The sequence below is a fragment of the Schistocerca serialis genome, chromosome 4 (genome assembly GCF_023864345.2).
Source record: "Schistocerca serialis cubense isolate TAMUIC-IGC-003099 chromosome 4, iqSchSeri2.2, whole genome shotgun sequence".
In the NCBI taxonomy this organism is placed as follows: Eukaryota; Metazoa; Arthropoda; class Insecta; order Orthoptera; family Acrididae; genus Schistocerca; species Schistocerca serialis.
Genome location: NC_064641.1, coordinates 692,643,004 through 692,663,580, shown reverse-complemented (window position 1 = coordinate 692,663,580; position 20,577 = coordinate 692,643,004). Strand labels below are relative to the sequence as shown.

Below are 20,577 nucleotides of genomic sequence, written 5' to 3'. Positions count from 1 at the left end.
GCCCAGCAGAGACTCCAATTTGTTAGTGAATATGTCTACGTCTCCACTAAGTATTCTATAAACTGCTGTAATTATTATGTTATCCAGCAATTCCAAAAGTTCATAAGATATTAGCTGTAACAATAAAAACAATTTTGCCACATTTTGTATGCAGCCAGAATCACTTTATAAACTGTCCAGTAACTGTAACAAAGCTTTTTCTCAAAACACGACTTTATTGGCTTCATCAACTCGTAATACAGCTCTAAAGATCAGTTGCTATGACCTTACGTCACAAATCTGTGTGTGAAAGCAGTTGTTTTGGCAATTTAAGGTTACTGTTTTAACCCATGAATAATCTTTGAAGAAAATGGATAGTTTTGGTGCTCAAACTATGACTCAAATTTTCTCACTTCTCATTTGTTGTTTTAAACTATTCTCCCATGGTGTGTGTGAAATATGCGCTGCAAACCTATACATAGAAGAAGAAAAGTGCCCTAGCTAGTACTGCCTCAGTTTTAGACTTAAGCTGTGAGTTTATTCACAGCGAGGAAGGTCTGTTACGCGCTTTGTGACGACTGACTAGCCTGGGTTTGCCTTTTCAGTTCTCCTCACATCTTCCAGTGTAGTTATACCACACTGAAATAAGGTGTGTTGATGCTGTGACCATGACTGTATGTCCTGAAATGTGAGCTGCAATTGGCTGCTTCAGGACCACTGCAGCAGCCCAGTGTTTGCACTTCTAGGACTCTGCTTGATATGTGAATAGCTGCAGGTTAATTACTCCTGGAGGACAGCGAGGCTGTAGCATAACTGCAACAATGCTACTGGGTAGCAGCGAAGTGCATTGTGCCAGCAGCTAGATGCGAGGTGCCAGCAGTGAGGATGCAGCATAAACATGCCCTAAATGAAACTTTTATTTGCTGTTATATTCTAAAGGTAGTGCAAATGTTGCCTAAAGAAAATTGTAAAATTGTAGTACTATAACTTCAAACAAAATTAGTCTTTATACCACTCATAACATTTGTAAGTGGCCAGCAAGAATGATCAAATGTACACCTAATTTTCTTACTGAGAATACTGAGTGAGGCAGCACTAGCTCCATTCAATAGACTCCTGGTGCTAAGTAGATCTCCACTCCCATTCATGCAGCTGCCACTGCCACTTTGTGCTTTAACGTTTTTAAGTCTCGCTCTGCTCAGTTGCATTAAAACTGAACAAGATTGGTTGAATATGCAGTTTAAACAGTGGCTGATTCTGTGTACAGGTATATTGACATGAAAGTAGCAGTTGCATTTAAATTATTTTATACTGTTGTATGTATATGAAAGTGGTACTGATTTCTGTTTTCTGATTTTGAAGCAAAGTGAAGTGGATGAAGACAGTGATGATGACGATGGTGATGATGGAAATGACGTTTTTGGAATCACAACTGTTATTAATCTTACTGACAAGCAGGTGAGCTCTGTTTGTATTTTATATGTAGTTTATTGCCCATTTTATTTCCTAACTCAATTACCAGTCTTGTGAATTTGTTTCTATGTATCACTGTGAATTTTCTCAAGCTTAGAAGTTTGTCTTACATACTGGAATCTGCTTAAGTAGTAGTATTTTTCTCCATGTAGTGGAGTTTGTTGCACCTGTAAATTCCTGATAGTCCATGACAGTTTACAATGTTTTTGTCTGCTCATACGTGGTCCAAAACAATTTTGGGTTGTTGTGCTGCTTGACAGCCATGTTGCCACCTCTTACTGAGAGGAGCACTGCGAATCATCTCGAGTTCATCATTTAATCTTCATACACAGCAGTAGTCAATCGTTAGTGGATGGACAGATGTCGCTAATGTCATTACCATGTTCATAATTCAGTGTTTCAATAACTCTCCTCCCCCCAAATCTGTTAAGTGGGGAAAGTGATAGAAAGGTAGATGTATAGTCAAGACAGTGTAAAATCATCCCTGATAGCTCACTGCACTGTTGACAGCTTTCAGCTGCGAAGTGCCAACAGCTGCACGTGAAAATAGTAGCCATCTACAGAGCTGTGACAACACTGGGGCTTTGCTATAGAGATATTTACAATATCATGTTACACTATTGGTTGATAATGTTTGATTCATGGGAATTGGTTGAGGTAGGCTGCTGTGCCCAACTCGCTGCAACTATCAGGGATCAACTTAAGCTGATTCAACTATAGTTCATTATATCTTCAGTTGAGAGTATTGTAATCAGCCCCCAAATGATTTTAATACTGTACAGTATTATTTGAGGTTTATTGTTGTCATCAGGTTTTGTCCATTTACATTTGATCTACTGAATATTCAGTTTTGCAATACTTTGAGTTAACATGTTGAGTTAACATGTTGAGAAAGAGTTTCAGGTATTGTTTTCTTGTAGACTTTCACAAATCGTTACTTTGGAATGTTGATAATAGTTTGACCTTCAGATTGCTTTTTACATAAATAATAAAAATCATGCAGTCATATGAATTATTCACTCTTTGCATTCCAGTCCATGGTCTTAACTTATCTAAATGAAAATGAATTGAAAGAGAAAGGACATTTGTATTTGCAATTGTTAAGTCTCTTTTTATTCATTATTAATGTTGTTTTGTAGTGCTACCAATGCACCATTTATAAAATGTATGGTTTACATGTAAGCTGAAAGTAGAAATTATTAATGCTTTAGTCTGTAAGTAAGTGCATTGCACCATATTCTTGTGCACAGAGAAGCCCATTACAGAGTCTGCACCAATGACTAAGTTAAAATTTTCTCATTCGGTAACAGCACAGACAAAGCTGTGAAAACTAGCCAACTAGATGATCCAAGGATTCAGTTACCACCAAATTAAAAATTTAAAAAATTAGATTATAGTTTACCAGTATAATGTCTTAATGCAACCCTTCTTGACCCTCTCCTGCCCCTTGTACCGAGATGCTTAAAATGTATGAAATTTGGCCACGTTGTCTAGCTATACAAATGAACTTAACTGTATAGACTGCAGACAACCAATACATGATGATGCCCCCCCCCCCCCCCCCCTCACTCCACCACCTGCTCCCCCTGTGTACCACACCCTCACTGCACCATTTCCAAGATCACTATCTGAGACCACCAACCTGCCACTTCACAGGAGGAAAATGAATAATTAAATAGCACAAGATTTTTGATTGTTTAACATAGTGTGAAGCTGGGAACATACATAATAACCCTTACTCTGCTGCCCCGATGGCAGCTACTCCCAAAAAGTGACCCTTTCATGATATACAACTAAGATGAATGGGGTGAAAATTTCTTCTCGCTTCTTGTCACTGGGCTGTTAAGTCGCCAGCTTAGTTCATTCATTCACCTGAGGAAGGGGAGCCCCCTCTCCCTTACCACTATATCTGTGCTGGGGATTTCGGCACCCTACACCCGTATAATAGACCTCTATCTAACAGACATCCCCTAGGAGAAAGTTGCTCCCTCCCCGGCCTGTTAACTTAACCACCACAACCAAATGACCCAATGAAGGCCAGTGGCTGCAAGAAGTATGAATATCAGGCCACAGAACAGCCTGCTCAGTCTGCTCATCATCTGTACCAGACTCTTTATCTTTACACTCCCAGTGAATCCAAATTCTGTGAGGAGGAGGAAAAGAGGAAAATAAGAAGTGAAAGGTGACTTCACAACCTCCATTGCTGTTACTGAGCGAGGTAGCGCAGTGGCTAACACATTGGACTTTCATTCAGGAGGACAATGATGGTTCACTCCCTGTCTTGCCATCCAGATTTAGGTTTTCTTCCACTTCCCCATTTGCTTAAGGTAAATGGTGGGTTGGTTCCTCTGAAAAAGTATGGCTGATTTCCTTTCCCATCCTTCACTAATCTGAGCCTGTGCTTCGTCTCTAATTACCTCGCTGTTGACAGGACATTAAAATCTAATCTTCCTTTCCTATTTCCATTGTTACTGAACTCATACAAGCAGATGATAACCAGTCAGTGGTACTAACCCAAACTGAATCACGATTCAAAATTCCCTTCCCTTTCGCATTACTTTTGTACACACAAATGATTTTTGTACCACCTTGATAAGGTGAATCTCCCTCTGTGTCCATTTATTTGCTCTCCAACCTACCCCCATCCTTTCTCTTACTGGGTGACTTTTATGCCCATAACCCTTTATGGGGCAGCTCTAAGACCATTAATTGTGGTAACATATTACACTAGTGTATTTAAATCTTACAGTGGAAAGTGCTTGTTGGAATATCAACTATGTTATGGAAAGGAGAGAGAGCTACTCACCACAGAGATGACATGTCAAGTTGAAGGCAGGCAAAATGAAAAGAATGTTACACATTTAGTTTTTGCCAAAAGCCTTCTCCAGAAATGAAAACACATGCATTCACACAAATGAGAACATCTCATGCACACATCATCACTATCTCTGGCTGCTCCAGTCAGAATGCAGCTGTGTTCTGTTGAATGGAAGCAGCAATCTGGAGTTGCAGTGAGGAAAGGGGGGGGGGATAACAGGGTACGGATGGGGGGAGGGAGGGGGAAGAGTAGTAAGTGCTGCCTGGCAGAATGTCCAGGGACTAAATGGTGGCAGGACAAGGCTGACATGTGCAGCATAGGGAGGTTGTTGTGGAGGGAGGGAGAGGAGTGGAAAAGGAGAAGAGCAGTGAAGGGACAAAGATTGGTGGGTCCTTTGACAGACAGTGATGCACAATCAGGGTGAGAGGACATGAATTGGGAGGAGTTGATAGGACAGAGGGGATGGAAACTATTGTATAGAGGGTGTGGGGACAGTAGGTTATCATAGATTGACACTGGGATGATTTGGGGAGCAGAGAATGTTCTGTAAGGATAACTCCCATCTGCACAGTTCTTAGAAGCAGGTGGTGGAGGAGAGGATGTGTATGGCCCAGGTTGTGAATCACCCACTGAAATCCAGTGTGTTATGTTTAGCTGCATGGTGTGCCACTTGGTGGTCCACTTTGCTCTTGGCCAGTTAGGCCGTGGTCATTCATCCTAGTGGACAGCTGGTTGGTTGTCACACGAATATAAAAAGCTGTGCAATGATTGCACCAGAGGTGGTATATGAAATGGCTTCTGTCACAGGTGGCCTGTGACAGGACTGGAATAGGAACTGGTGGGTGGGTTGATTGTGCAGGTCTTGAACCTCAATCTACCAAAGTGTTGTGATCTCTGTGGCTAGGGGCTGGAACTGTGTGTGGCATATGGATGGACTAGGATGATAGGGTGGGCGACAGAATACCACTTGAGGAGGTCTTGGGTATGATGTCACTCATTTCAGGTCATGATAATAGATAATTAGTGCCCTGTTGAAGGATGTTGTTGAGTTGTTCCAATCCTAGATCATACTGGGTGACACTCCTTTCAACTGGTTGTTGGGGATATTAGGGTGATAGGGAGTGTGTGGGGATATAGCACAGGAAATTTGTTTGTGAACTAGTTTTGGGAGAGAGTGCTTGCCTGAGAAGGATTTTGTGAGACCTTCAGCATACTGGCCAAGGGAGCTCGGGTCACTGCAGCTGTTCCATTCCTGGATGGCCAGGCTGTATGGGAGGGATTTTTTGGTGTGGGAGGGATTACAGCTGTTAAAATTCAGGTACTGTTCATGAGATTATTTTGGACAGAGGTGCAAATGTCGCCATCAGAGATGAGGTGGTCAACATCCAGGAGGGTGGCACACTGGGTTGAGGAGGACTAGGTGAAGCGAGTGGAAGAGAAGGTGTTGAGATTGCGAAGGAATGAAAATAGGGTGTCTTGGCGTTGAGTCCAGACCATAAGATATCATCAATGAATCTGAAGTAGATCAGGGTTTGGCATTTTAGGAGACAGGGAAGCTTTCCTGTAGATGGCACATACAGAGGTTGGCTTAGGAGTGTGCCATGTGAGTGTTCTTGGTTGTGCCATGGATTTGTTTTTATACCTCCTCTTTGAAGGAGAAGTAATTGTGTGTTAGGGTAAAGTTAATAAAGTGTGTGAGGAATGAGGTAGTGGGTTTAGAGTCTAAAGGTCTTTTGGAGCAGTATTGTTAAAAAATGGAAAGGCCCCGGGCATAACGTATGTTGGTGTACAAAGAAGTGATGTCAGTGGTGATGAGTAGGGATCCAGGAGGTGAAGGGGTTGGGATGGTGGAGAGTTGGTGAAGGAAGTGAAGGTATCTTTGATGTTGGATGCCAGATTTTATGCAGTTGGTTGGAGGTGTTGATTGTTGAGGACCTGAATTCTTGCAGTTGGAGCACAATAACCACCTACAGGAACGTCCACGATTGTTGGATTTTGGGGAGATGGGTGTGCAGAATGTCATGGGGGTGAGGAGTTAAATGGATTCAGAGGCCTTATGACTTTAAGCTGGAATTGGAGGTTATTTTTGGATTTTTGTGATGGGATCATTCTGGTAGAGTTTATGGATGGAAGAGCCAGACAATTGGCAGAGGCCTTCTGACAGGTTGTCACTGCAATTCACAGCGACAGTGTTGGAAACTTTGTAGGAAGATTAGGTCAGGATCTGTCTTGAGGCTGTATGTGGCTGTCCTTTCTACCACTGAAAGATTGGTGTTCGTAGAAAAGGACCTGGGGAAGAATGGTGAGGCCAAGTTGGAGAAAGGAATTGCTGGAAGGTGACCAGTGGGTGGTTGAGTGGGAGGGGTGGAGGGAGGGGAAGGATCACAGTTGGATGGTGGTATGAACAGGAAGAGTGAGGTTTCAGTGTTGGGATGAGGTTGGCCCAAACCCCTGGCCTGGTACAGGTTCATTGATGATATCTTCATGATCTTGACTGTGGGCCAAGAGACCCTATGCTTGTTCCTTCATAACCTGAACATCATCTCCCCCACCCACTTCATCTGGTCCTCCCAACCCAGTATACCACCTTCCTGAATGTTGACCACCCCCTTTCTGATGATTCCACACGTCTGTCCATATTAAACTCACCAACCACCAACAGCACCTGCATTTCAACAGCTGCCATTCCTTCCACACCAAAAAAATCCCTCCCATACAGACTGGCCACCTGGGGACAACATATCTGCAGTGCAAATAACTCCATTGCCCAGTATGCTGACAGTCTCACATCATCTCCTAGAAATAGTGCACAAACAAATTTCCTCTGCCATATTGCCACACACCTCTATCCTCCCACCAACCCAACAACCAGCTACAAAGAAGCATCCCCTTTGTTACCCAGTACCTGACCAGACTGAAACCACATACTTTGTCAGAGCTTTAATTGCCTATTATGCCCTGAAATGAACATCCTGACCCTGAGGGGAGGGGGGAATGCTGGAAAGCTTTATATCCATCATCGGAACTCTGATGACTTTACAGGCATGGACCAAGTTGCATTGTATTTGCGGACTACCAGAATGACTTATATCACTGGTATCTGTTAGGATGACTTAGTGAAATTTAAACCTTATTGTCATTGCCAACCAACTGGCAGCACACTTTGTCTTAACACCAGTGTCTGACAACTACTTTCCCTGCACGCCCTCTCTATAAAATGAGAGCATTGTGTTTCCTTATATTTCTCGTCAATGTTTGGAACTCTGTTCTGAATAGGAACTCCTCAGAGCACTGGCAGAATGATAAAATGCAGCTCTTGGCACTGATTGAGTGAACAATCAAATGTTATGCTATCTACTTGTGAAATTTAATCACCACATGCTTGGTACTTATAACCAAATCTAACTTGTGGGTAGGTGCCCCGCCCCTTTGTCTCAGTGCCCACTCCTAGCAGAGGAAAAATATGATTACTACAGTTTTGGAACCAAGTAAGATCCCACACGAATTGTATAGTTATACATGAATGTCTGTTGTAAGTGATTTGAGTGACTGGTTCTGGGCCCTCGAGACAAAAGGTCTCATGTCTCGTGAGGATTTTGGAATGATTGGTCTACCAGCAATCACTTACCCTATGTGTAGTCTACTATTAGAACCATTATTACCTGTCACCAGAATCTCGTGGCTGTTTCCTAGGACTTGCTTAAAACCTATGACACCGTGTGGTATTTCGGGGCTTTCATGGCTCCTCCCCGATCTTCATTGAAAGTTTTGTCTGTCAGTAGTCCTTCAATCAGTCAGTAATTCCCGTATGCAGAGGGGAAAAAAACCAGTCCCATAAGGCTCTATACTGAATGTGATCTTAATAGCAATAGACTGATTTGCGGAAACAAGTGAGAACTACTGTCTCAGCAACTTTATTGATTGATGATTTCTGCGTCTGTTGTTCTTCTTTCAGTATCAGGGCAGCTGAGTACAAACTACCAGACTTTGTAAGGAAAGTGGAATGTTAGTCGTGTTCATATGGCTTCCAATCTACCAATATAAAATGTGTGGCATGTAGTTTTGCTGATGTAGAACCATTCATCTGCATGTAGAACTCTACCAACTTAATGAGCTGCTTCACATCATCATTAGTTATACTATAACTCTATCCATCCAGACTTTTGTGTACTTGCACTTTCGTGCATCCTCTCATCTGTGATAGACCCCTTGGTTTTCGGCCAGTTGTTACTCTTGGTACTTCATGAGAACCTCAATTCAGGTATCACATATACTGATGGATCAATGGCTGAAGACCAGATGGGCTACACCGTTACATGTATCAGGATCCGCATTCTTTGCCTGGTGAATGCAGCATTTTTATGATGGAATTGGTGGCAGTCACTACATTTGTACTGAATCGCAGTAGTTCTTCTGTCAGCTGCCTTCAGACGGAGAGTTGGTTCAACATTTGAAATCCCTATACAGTTTTAATAATACACTGAGTCTTAATGTATTTTCAAAAATGTTTTAGTACCCCTACTGCTAGATGCAGCTTTACTGTATGGTTAAATGATGATGGCGTCCTCTTGGGTAAAACATTCCGGAGGTAAAATAGTCCCCCATTCGGATCTCCGGGTGGGGACTACTCAAGAGGACGTCGTTATCAGGAGAAAGAAAACTGGCGTTCTGCGGATCGGAGTGTGGAATGTCAGATCCCTTAATCGGGCAGGTAGGTTAGAAAATTAGAAAGGGAATTGGATAGGTTGAAGTTAGATATAGTGGGAATTAGTGAAGTTCGGTGGCAGGAGGAACAAGACTTTTTGTCAGGTGTATACAGGGCTATAAATACAAAATCAAGTAGGGGTAATGCAGGAGTAGGTTTAATAATGAATTTAAAAAAATAGGAGTGCGGGTAAACTACTATAAACAGCGTACTGAACGCATTATTGTGGCCAAGATAGACGCGAAGCCCATGCCTTCTACAGTAGTAAAAGTTTATATGCCAACTAGCTCTGCAGATGATGAAGAAATTGATGAAATGTATGATGAGATAAAAGAAAATATTCAGGTAGTGAAGGGAGACGAAAATTTAATAGTCATGGGTGACTGGAATTCTAGAGTAGGAAAAGGGAGAGAAGGAAACATAGTAATGAATATGGATTGGGGGTAAGAAATGAAAGAGGAAGCCGTCTGGTGGAATTTTGCACAGAGCATAACTTAATTATAGCTAACACTTGGTTCAAGAATCATAAAAGAAGGTTGTATACATGGCAGAATCCTGGACATACTAGAAGGTATCAGATAGATTATATAATGATAAGACAGAGATTTAGGAACCAGGTTTTAAATTGTAAGACATTTCCAGGGGCAGATGTGGACTCCGACCACAATCTATTGGTTATGAACTGTAGATTAAAACTGCAGAAACTGCAAAAAGGTGGGAATTTAAGGAGATGGGACCTGGATAAACTGAATAAACCAGAGGTTGTACAGAGTTTCAGGGAGAGCATAAGGGAACAATTGACAGGAATGGGGGAAAGAAGTACAGTAGAAGAAGAATGGGTAGCTTTGAGAAATGAAGTAGTGAAGGCAGCAGAGGATCAAGTAGGTAAAAAGGCGAGGGCTAATAGAAATCCTTGGTTAACAGAAGAAATATTGAATTTAATTGATGAAAGGAGAAAATATAAAAATGCAGTAAATGAAGCAGGCAAAAATGAATACAAATGTCTCAAAAATGAGATCGACAGGAAGTGCAAAATGGCTAAGCAGGGATGGCTAGAGGACAAATGTAAGGATGTAGAGGCTTCCAGAATGAGATTTTCACTCTGCAGCGGAGTGTGCGCTGATATGAAACTTCCTGGCAGATTAAAACTGTGTACCTGACCGAGACTTGAACTCGGGACCTTTGCCTTTCGCGGGCAAGTGCTCTACTATCTGAGCTACCGAAGCATGACTCACACCCGGGCGAAACTAAATCAGTCCCGTATCCAATATTGTCCTCTATTGGCTGATAAATAAACTACGTGCATGTGCAGTCTCACGTCACCATCTGTCACTATCCAGCTCTGACACACATCTCCCACTTAAACCGCCTCCAAGGCAGGATCGGTATATGGCGCAATTTCCTCCGTCTTAGGGGTTGTCTTTTTGGATTTCTCTCACCTCACTATGTCAGTAGAAGCAGTGGTCACAGCAATGCAGGAGGCGGCGAGTGGTGGTATGCAAATGTGTGGTGCACGGAGAACTGCCTGAACATTGGACATACCCGTGAGCATGGTGCGTACAATCCTACGAAACATCCTTCTTTGCTATCCATTAAAAACTACCCATGTGCACGAGTTGCTTTCTGTCGACCTGCCACCAAGAGAGATCTTTGCTTTAGAATTTCTTGCTTGCATGGAAATGGACAATGATTGGGCATGGAAGATTTGGGTTTGTGGCATCATATATCATAGGGCCGTATTTTTTCGAAGAGACAGGTGTTTTTGGTCCTGTTACCTATACTGTCACTGGTAAGCGTTATGAGTGTCTTTTGCGCAACCACGTGATCCAGCTCTCCAACAATGTGGATGTGGGGGTGGGATCATTTTTATGCAAGATGGTGCACCTCCGCACATTGCAAATCCAGTTAAGCAGATGCTGAAGTGCCATTTTGGAAATGCTAGAATTATCAGCCGCCATTTCCCTACAGCCTGGCTGTCCCAATCGCCTTATCTTAATCTGTATGACTTCTGGCTGTGGAGCTATCTGAAAGATGTTGTGTTTAGTGTTTAGACTGCAAACTTGGCTACATTGAAGGCATGCATTGCTCAACACCTTCTGAACATGACCTTGGAAACACTTCAATCAGTTTTGGAACACGTTGTTTCTCAATTTCACCTTGTTGCAGAAAATGGTGGACAGCATATTGAACATGTTTTATGCCAGTCACATGGAAACTAATAATCCCATTTCATTTTGACTGATGCTTTTTATGCGGTTTTTGGCTCAGGACAATTAAAATCTGATGTGAGTGACACTTTGTATGTGGTTTTTGGTCTCAGGACTATTAAAAGCCCCCCTGCAGGTCCGGGGGGTTAGAATAGGCCCCGAGGTATTCCTGCCTGTTGTACGAGGTGACTAAAAGAGTTTCACACGTTTCGGCCTTCATGTGATGGTCCCCTGTAGGGTTTGACCCCCATTCTTCAAAATTTTCCCGAAGAGCGAGCCAATTGGGGGAGGGAGCCTTAGAAGGTGCATCATGTCCATCGTGCTTTGAGATCTTTACCCCACTTTCTCGTTTCGCATTGCAGTCCTGCCCATTCTCCATCTCTTGGGCAAGGACACCTTCTTGGGTGCGTTTTCCACCATGCACTATGCAGTGTCGATTTCTGCGTTGGCGATGACCATGGACTTCTTTGCACCTGATATCCAGCACAGTAGCCGGTCCGTTGTGGTGGGGCCGCCATGTATCCTGTTGGTTGTAGCCCCCTGACCACACAGGGATTGTTCTGCTGATGCCTGCGCCATGTATGCCAAGGGGTAGATGCCCATCCCCCTGGGACATCGGCACTCCCGGCAATGGCCGTCCTGCCAGGTGGCCTTTGCTGCGGCTGGTTGGCACCCGTGGGGAGGGCCCCTGGTCGGAGTGGGTGCCATCAGGGCGGATGACACGCGTTGAAGCGTAGTCCATCATCTCTTGCTGGTGGTGAAACACCAGCAGTATCTAAGCGATCACAAGGTCAATTCAATGCACAGAAGTATGTCCCCAAATCGTTCCCCTCCCTGACCGCACCTTGGGAGGAACATGTGGCTAAGGATAGCAGTGGATCTTATTTGCCCCGGTACCTTGTATGTTCTAGAGCTGATGGGAAATCTTTCATGATGATGAGGCCTCAGTTTTTTATTGAGCATTTAGAGGACAAGTTCGGGGAGGTGGAGGGCTTGTCCAAAACGAGATCTGGGCCAGGCTTGATCAAAACAGCATCCTCTGCCCAGTCACGGGAGTTACATGCTTGTGACATGTTGGGGGATGTTTGTGTAACCATCACGCCCCATAAGAGCTTAAATATGGTCCAGGGTATCATATTTCACAGGGACCTTCTTTTGCAGTCCGATGGTGAGCTGCATGCCAATTTAGAGTGTTGAGGTGTATGTTTCGTCCGGTGTGTCCACCGGGGTCTGAAGAATAATCAGGTTGCCACCGGTGCGTTCATCTTGGCCTTTGAGGGTGATACATTGCCTGAGAAGGTCAAGATGATGGTCTACCGGTGTGATGTAAAGCCCTAATCCCTTCCCCGATTCTGTGCTTTAAGTGCTGGAAGTTCGGCCATATGTCTTCCTGTTATACTTCCATCGTCACATGCTGGGATTGTGGATGCCCATCACATCCCAATACTCCATGTGCCCCGCCTCCCATCTGTGTCAACTACGGAGAGCACCATTCGCCTTGCTCGCCTGACTGCAGGATTCTCCAGAAAGAAAGGAAAATCATGGAGTACAAGACCTTGGACCAAAACCTACACTGAGGCTAAGAGAAAATTTGAATGCCTGCATCCTGTGCATGTGACATTGTCTTATGTTGCCGCTACAACAGTTCTGGCACTATCAGCACTATCAGCTCTGCCAACCCAGGTCACCTCTCAGAGTCAGAAGACTACACCTGCCCCCTTGATGGTGGTGGGCATTCCCCTCCCTGTTGCTCCTGCACCACCTACTTCAGGAGCAATACCCCCCCCCCCCCCCCCCCCGACTATTGGGGATGATGTCCGTCCCCACTTCTAAGCCGGAGAAGTGTAAATCTTCCTTGGCTTCTCTCGCTAGGAAGGGGCTCTTGGGTCTCTCCCTTCCCAGGTTTCTTCTAGTGGGAAAGACGACATCTGACAGTGGCTGAAGAGCCCAATAGCAGCTGGTCATAGGGCTTCACGCTCATCCTCAGTCCCGGAGACTGAGCCAGTGAAGTCCTCCCAGCCAGGGAAACTCAAGGAGCAGTGAGAGAAATCCAAAAAGACAACCCCTAAGATGAAGGATATTGTGGTGGAACCCACACCACCACTACCTACAAGCTCTGCGGCTGAGGATGGGGTGGAGATTTTGGTGTCCGCTGAGAACCTACATTTCGCCAGACCCTCAGACACAATGGATATAGACTGCTTAGGCAATAAATTGGTGGCAGCAGGTGACTGAGGCATAGCTTCCTCTTTGAATGTTCCATGCCTTCCCAGTGTCTCAATGATGTCATCCTCCATTGGAATTGCAGCAGTTTTTTCCACTGCCTGGCTGAGCTACGGCAACTGTTAAGCTTTACATCTGCTACCTGCATTTCCCTCCAGGAAACCTGGTTCCCAGCAATGCAGACCCCTGCCCTCCGTGGCTATAAGGGATATTACAGGAATCATAGTGACTGTAATTGAGTGTCAAGTGGAGTTTGCGTTTATGTCCTATACTCGGTCTGTAGTGAACATGTGCCCCTTCAAACCCCTCTTGAAGCTGTGGCTGTCAGAATAAGGACGTTGCTGGAAATAACTGTCTGCAATGTACATCTTCCTTTAGATGGTGCAGTACCCCTGAATGTATTAGCTGCACTGTTTGATCAACTCCCTAAACCTTTCCTACTCCTGGGAGATTTTAATGACCATAACCCCTTGTGGGGTGGTACCATACTTACTGGCCGAGACAGAGATGTCGAAATTTTACTGTCGCAATTCGACCTCTGCCTCTTAAATACTGGGGCTGCCACACATTTCATTGTGGCTCATGGTAGTTACTTGGCCATTGATTTATTAATTTGCAGCCCAGGACTTCTCCCATCTATCTGCCTATCCACTGGAGAGCACATGATGACCTGTGTGGTAGTGACCACTTCCCTATTTTCCTGTCGCTGCCCCAGCATCAGGGGCAGTGATTGCTGAGCACTTTGCTTGAGCCTCTGCGTCGGAGAATTAACCCCCAGCCTTTCGCACACTCAAACGGCGGCTGGAAGAGAACATCCTCTCATTCACTACACGCTGCAGTGAATCCTATAACGCCTCATTTACAGAGTGGGAGCTCGTTAGTGCCCTTGCACATTGCCCCGACACAGCTCCTGGGCCTGATCGCATCCACAGCCAGATGATTAAACATCTCTCATCTGACTACAAGCGACATATTCTCATCATCTTCAACTGGCTCTGGTGCGATGGCGTCTTTCCATTGCAATGGCAGGAGAGCACCATCATTCCAGTGCTCAAACCCGGTAAAAACCCGCTTGATGTGGATAGCTATCGGCCCATCAGCCTCACCAACATTCTTTGTAAGCTGCTGGAACGTATAGTATGTGGACGGTTGGGTTGGGCCCTGGAGTCACGTGGCTTGCTGGCTCCGTGTCAGGGTGGCTTCCGCCAGGGTCGCTCTACCACTGATAATCTTGTGTCCATCGAGTTTGCCTCCGAACAGCCTTTTCCAGATGGCAACACCTGATTGCCGTCTTTTTTGACTGATGTAAAGCATACGACATGTCTTGGCGATGTCATATACTTGCCACATTGTATGAGTGGGGTCTCTGGGGACCACTCCCAATTTTTATCCAAAACTTCGTGGCGCTCCGTACTTTCCGTGTCCAAGTTGGTGACTTCCATAGTTCCATCCATATCCAGGAGAATGGAGTCTCTCTATTTTTAGTGGCCATTAACGGTCTAGCAGCAGCTGTCGGGCCCTCCATCTCACCTTCTCTGTATGCAGACGACTTCTGCATTTCGTACTACTGGTCCCGTACTGTTGGTGCTGAGCGGTGCTTCCAGGGAGCCATCCACAAGGCGCAGTCATGATCTCTAGCCCACAGCTTCCAGTTTTCAGCCGCAAAGTTGTGTGTCTTGCACTTCTGTTGGCGTCGTACCGTTCATCCGGAACCCGCACTTTACCTTAATGATGATACACTCACTGTAGTGGAGACATGCCAATTCTTAGGACTGGTTTTCGATGCTCGATTGACTAGCCTTCCTCTTCTTTGTCAGCTTAAGCAGAATTGCTGGCAGCACATCAGCGCGCTGAGCAACACCAATTGGGGTGCAGATCACTGTATGCTGCTGCAGCTCTACAGAGCCCTTGTCCAATCCTGAATTGACTATGGGAGTGTGGTTTATGGTTCGGCAGCGCCTTCAGCATTGCATTTACTGGACCCTGTGCACCACTGTGGGTTTCAATTAGCTACAGGAGCTTTTAGGACGAGTCCGGTGACCAGCGTACTGGTGGAGACTGGTGTCGCTCCACTGCAGATCAGGCGTGCGCAACTGCTCGCCAGTTATGCAGCGCGCACTCATAGCTCCCCTGAGCATCTGAATTACAGTCTCCTTTTCCCGCCTGCAGCGGTCCATCTCCTGCATCGGCAGCCCAGATCGGGGCTAATGATTGCGGTTCGCGTGCGGTCCCTTTTCTCCGATCTGGAGTCCTTCCCTTTACCACTTCTACTTGCAGTCCGTTCACGTACGCCTCCATGGTGTACGCCTCGGCCGCAGCTTCATCTGAACCTTTTGCATGGCCCTAAGTACTCCGTTAACCCTGCCGCTCTCCGCTGTCACTTCCTCTCGATTCTTGACGTGTTCCGGGGCTCTAAAGTGGTTTACACAGATGGCTCAATGGCTGATGGTCAGTGTAGGCTTCGCATATGTTCATGGAGGACATATTGAGCAGCACTCCTTGCCAGTTGGCTGCGGTGTTTTCACTGCAGAGCTGGCACCCATATCTCGTGCTCTTGAGTACATCCGCTCATGCCCTGGCGAGTCATTTCTCCCGTGTACTGACTCATTGAGCGGCCTACAAGCTATCGACCAGTGCTACCCTCACCACCCTCTGGTAGCGTCCATCTATTCTCTGGAACAGTCCTGCCGTTCCGTGGTGTTTGTGTGGACCCCGGGACATGTCAGAATCCCTGGCAACAAACTTGCTGACAGGCGACGAAGAAATCGCTTCTGAAGATAAGCATCTCCGAAGGTGACCTGCATTCTGTCTTACACCGCAGGGTTTTCTGGGTTTGGGAGATGGAATGGCATAAGAGCACGCACAACCAACTGCGTGTCATTAAGGAGACTATGAATGTGTGGAAGTCTTCCATGCAGGCCTCTCGCAGGGAATCAGTTGTCCTCTGATGGCTCCGCATTGGCCATACGTGGCTAAAGCATGGTTAGCTACTCAGTTGCAAGGACCCACCTCTGTGTCGCTGTGGCTCCCAAATGACAGTCGTCCACTTTTAGCTGCTCTACGGCAGACTTTTGACTTTCCCAGCACCCTGCCTTTGGTGTTGGGCAACAATGCCTCCACAGCAGCTTCAGTCTTACATTTTATTTGTGAGAGTGGGTTTTATGTAGGTTTTAGCGCGTGTCTGTTGTCCCTTTGTTTCCTCCACCCTAGTGCTTTTAGGGTGGAGGTTTTAATATGATTCAGAGTGGCTGGCTTTCCCTTTTTATTCTCGTGGTTGGCCAGCTACTGTAATCTGCTTTCATTTTTTACTCTCTTCTGTTTCTATCATCTCTCTGTTGTTTTCTTGTCCTCTTTTGTTCCTTTTAGTGTTTGTTGCCTTCCCTTCGTTCTTGTGGCTTTTCCTTTCTTTCCGTTTTGTGTTATATGTTTCGTCCGTTTTATTCTCACACTTACGGCATTGTTTTATTAGGAACAAGGAAACAATGACATCATAGTTTGGTCCCTTCTCCCACCTTTAAACCAACCAACCAGCTATTAAAAGCCAATTTTTCCCATCTAATGTGATATGACATTGCGTGGTGGATGGGCTTACGTAACTAACAGTATGACACCTGTATGCCCATGCATTTGTCATTTGTAGTCGGCCACTGTTAAATTATGATGCTTACAGTGCCATCTATTGTTACATTATGTAACTATTTATTTTTCTTCTTCCATACATTTACCCCTTCTCTGATAACATTCTGTTGCAATTTGACATCATTCTGACCAGTGGTGTTATGTCTACAGCGGTTTGAAAGTGCAACTTTAATTATAATCACCCTGTATTTCACTCACTCAGCCATTTGTGGTGGGGAGCGCATCAAAGTTTTGCACTCACCATGTGCTGAGGAATAATTCGAGCTAGACTGGACTGGACTATGGCTGTGTTCTTTATCATTACAATTTATGATTACAATGGTATCCTCCATTTGGACATACCTGGCAAAGTTCTTTTACTGTCGCCTTTTGAATTTTTTTAATAATGTACAGATTTTTTTTCTTTCAAAAATGCCGATCCACAAAAGTTAGATTTTTTCTCTGTTGAGTACCATATAGTACTACGTTCTCCGTGAAGGAGAGCTTCCCGTTAATGATGGACAGGTTTTCTTTTAAAAAATCATTTTTTTATCTTTCAAGGGTAACATGTATCTTCACTGAAGTTGTTTCTCACTAATTTCTTTGTTACAATGTTTATTTCTATTGTCTTTGTTGCAGTTATTTCTTATCACTTTCTATGTTGCAGTTATTTCTTTTCACTTTCATTGTTGCAGATATTTCTTACAGTTTGTTGTAGTTTATTGTCGGTTTCTGTTTCTGTACTGTAGTTGTTCAGGGCTAATATGTTTACTGAAGAGTCTTCTAAGACATCTGAGACCAGCCAGTGAGTACTGTTTTTTCACAAGGAATTTGTCAGTTGACACAGTTGCAGTGTGTTTTGTGAAAAGGACTGTTTGAAATGTCTTCTGACTGAGGCCACAGGAGAGTGAAGTGTGCTGACTGTTAGTGATATGTAAAACACACACACACACACACACACACGCACACACACACACACACACACACAGAGATTTTGTTCAGGTTGGGAATAAGTGTTCTCATTTGAAGACTCTGTTTCAGAGAGAGGATGTTTCCAGTGATGCCTTTTTGTGTTCTAAATGTTTTGACAGATAACAACAGTGATAGTATCTGAAAAAGGCGAACCCTCCTATGGTGCAGATGATGCCGAATTTGCATCAGTAGAGGAAGAATTAAATACCCTGAATCAGTCAACTAGAGGGGTAGGTGTTAGTCCTGTTAAGAAACCATGGTCAGTGAAGTAGAGTCATAAGCTCTATGCATCAAGAAAATGCAGAGAAATTGCTGAAGCTGTGGATCAATACACTACAGCAAAAGTGATCACACTCTTCAAGGTAGAAATTCCATCTTCATAAGAAAATGAACCAAAGCACTCTTGCACCTCTTGCCAGGAATTTTTCACAGATATCAATTCAGCTGTTGAATATTGTGTGTTCTACAGTGGCAAGGTGCAAGGTTTAACTATTATTCCAGACACATTTTCAAATAAAACAATTTTGAATCATGTTCCATCAGTATCACAAATCAAGAAGTGTGATGTCTGTAAAAGGAGACTTTGGAAGACCAGATCACACTTATGGTCATCCTGTAGAAGCATCTCAAGTTCAAACGGTACAGTCATTTTATGTGGAAGATAAATGGGACTGTCCTCGCCAGAGTGCCATTAAAAAGGTCACTATAACTGTAACAGTTGAAGGTCGAAAAGTTGTGCAAGTGAAGAGGTACATGACTTGCAGTATTAAAGAAACTTTTGTAATTTATAAGAGCAACTACAGAACTTCATATATTAAAAGACTGAAATTTTATGCACTATGACCTAAGTGGGTAGTTACACACCCACCTAGAGATGTCTGTTTATGTGTGTACTGCATGAATTTTGAAGTTTGTGTGGTAGCTCTGAAGAACTTGCTGGAGCACGTGACATGTCACCTTCGTTGGCATGTGAAGTCATTAGTAGTCTGCAATGTAAAGCGAGAGACTTGTTTGTTTCAAGACTGTGGTGACTGCCCTGTAAAGGGAGGACTGTCTTTGCACACACTTGGCCTGGAAGACGTAATAGATAACTCTGCAGAAATTACACGTGCAACATGGGAGGAAAATAAACTAATTAAGAAAGCTGTTGCCTTTGACAGTTTCATTAATGAACTTTGCAAATGGTCAGTGAAAGTAGTAACACACCAGCATCTGAAGAAATTGCAATATCAACACATTGCAGCACACTGCAGAAGTGAAAGGGTGTGTACAGGCTGAAGAACTATGTTTAGTGCTTCACTGTGATTTTGCAGAGAACTTGTCTGTAATTCTCCCACAAGAAGTACAAGGGTATCATTAGAGTAATGACCAGGTTTCAATTTTTACAGGAGTGACATGTTTTCAAAACAAGACCACGAGTGTTGCAGTTATAAGTGATGACACGGGACATGACTCAGCACAGGTTCTGCTACCAAAACACAAAATTCAACAGCAAACAGGGGCAGAGAAGATCATCATTATTTCTGATGGTGCTCCTAGTTATTTTAAAAATCGTTACCAGCTGTTTGAATTGTGCTTGTGCCAACTGACTGGGCATACAGTGCTACTGGTCACGGGAAGGGGCCTTGTGATGGTGTAGGGGGCCTGTTGAAGCACCATGCTACAAAATATAATCTTTCCAGACCCAATACAGTTGGTATTTAGAATGCTGAGGATTTTACGAGAGTTGTGAAATCTTACACTTCCACAGCCCTCATTCTTTTGTCCAAATAGGAAATGGAAGAATTCCATGAGAAGAAAAAAGAATGTTGTGTGTGTGTGTGTGTGTGTGTGTGTGTGTGTGTGTGTGTGTGTGTGTGTGTGTGGCTGGTGGATTGCAGAGATTGTAGACACCAGTTATGAGTTAAACGAAATTGTAGTGAACTTTATGCTATCACATGGACCAGCTGCTGGATATAGGTTTCCAGCTGAAGGACAGCAACAATGCCATCAGTGCTCACTTGCTGGTCACAATGTTTTGAAAATTGTAAGTGCTTCAGTTCCTATTGGTTCAACAGGAAGGCATCACTCTATATCAAAGGATGATACTGAAGCAGTGGTACACATTTTTACTTGATTGATGGCTAATTTCAGTACAAAACAGAGTGCACAGAATTTGTATAAATTGAAACCTTCAAGTCTTTGGACCTTTCACGTACATTTTGGAACCATTTAAAATGCTTGAAAAGTGAGTCTCTTCCTCATCTTTCGAAACTAAAATTATGTTAAATAAGGTTTTGATTTTTAAGAGCCTGTTATGTGATAATGTGGTAATAAAACAGATTTTATGTATGACAAAAATTTCAGTTGTTTATAAAAACTATCAACCTAAAAGTGGAAGCTCTCCTTTTCAGGGAATTTAGAATTATATTGTACAAATCAACAGGAAAAAAATCAAAATTTTATGGATTGGCATTTTAGAAAAAAAAAATTTTTTTTTCCATAAATTACAAAAAAAGTTCAGAATGTCATAGTAAAAGAACTTTGACAGAAAAATCCAAATGGAGAAATCATAAAGCAATTATTTTTCAAATAAAAAAAAA

The 20,577-nt window shown here is 43.8% G+C and overlaps 1 protein-coding gene across 1 annotated transcript in view; it reads left to right on the top strand.

The window, feature by feature from the left end:
• LOC126473193 (protein BCCIP homolog) overlaps nucleotides 1-20,577 on the top strand; it is a 50,326-nt gene that overhangs the window by 5,218 nt on the left and 24,531 nt on the right. Inside the window, exon 3 of the mRNA XM_050100088.1 lies at nucleotides 1,342-1,437. Within this exon, the coding sequence (XP_049956045.1) occupies nucleotides 1,342-1,437 (96 nt within the window). The remainder of the gene's footprint in view (nucleotides 1-1,341; nucleotides 1,438-20,577) is intronic.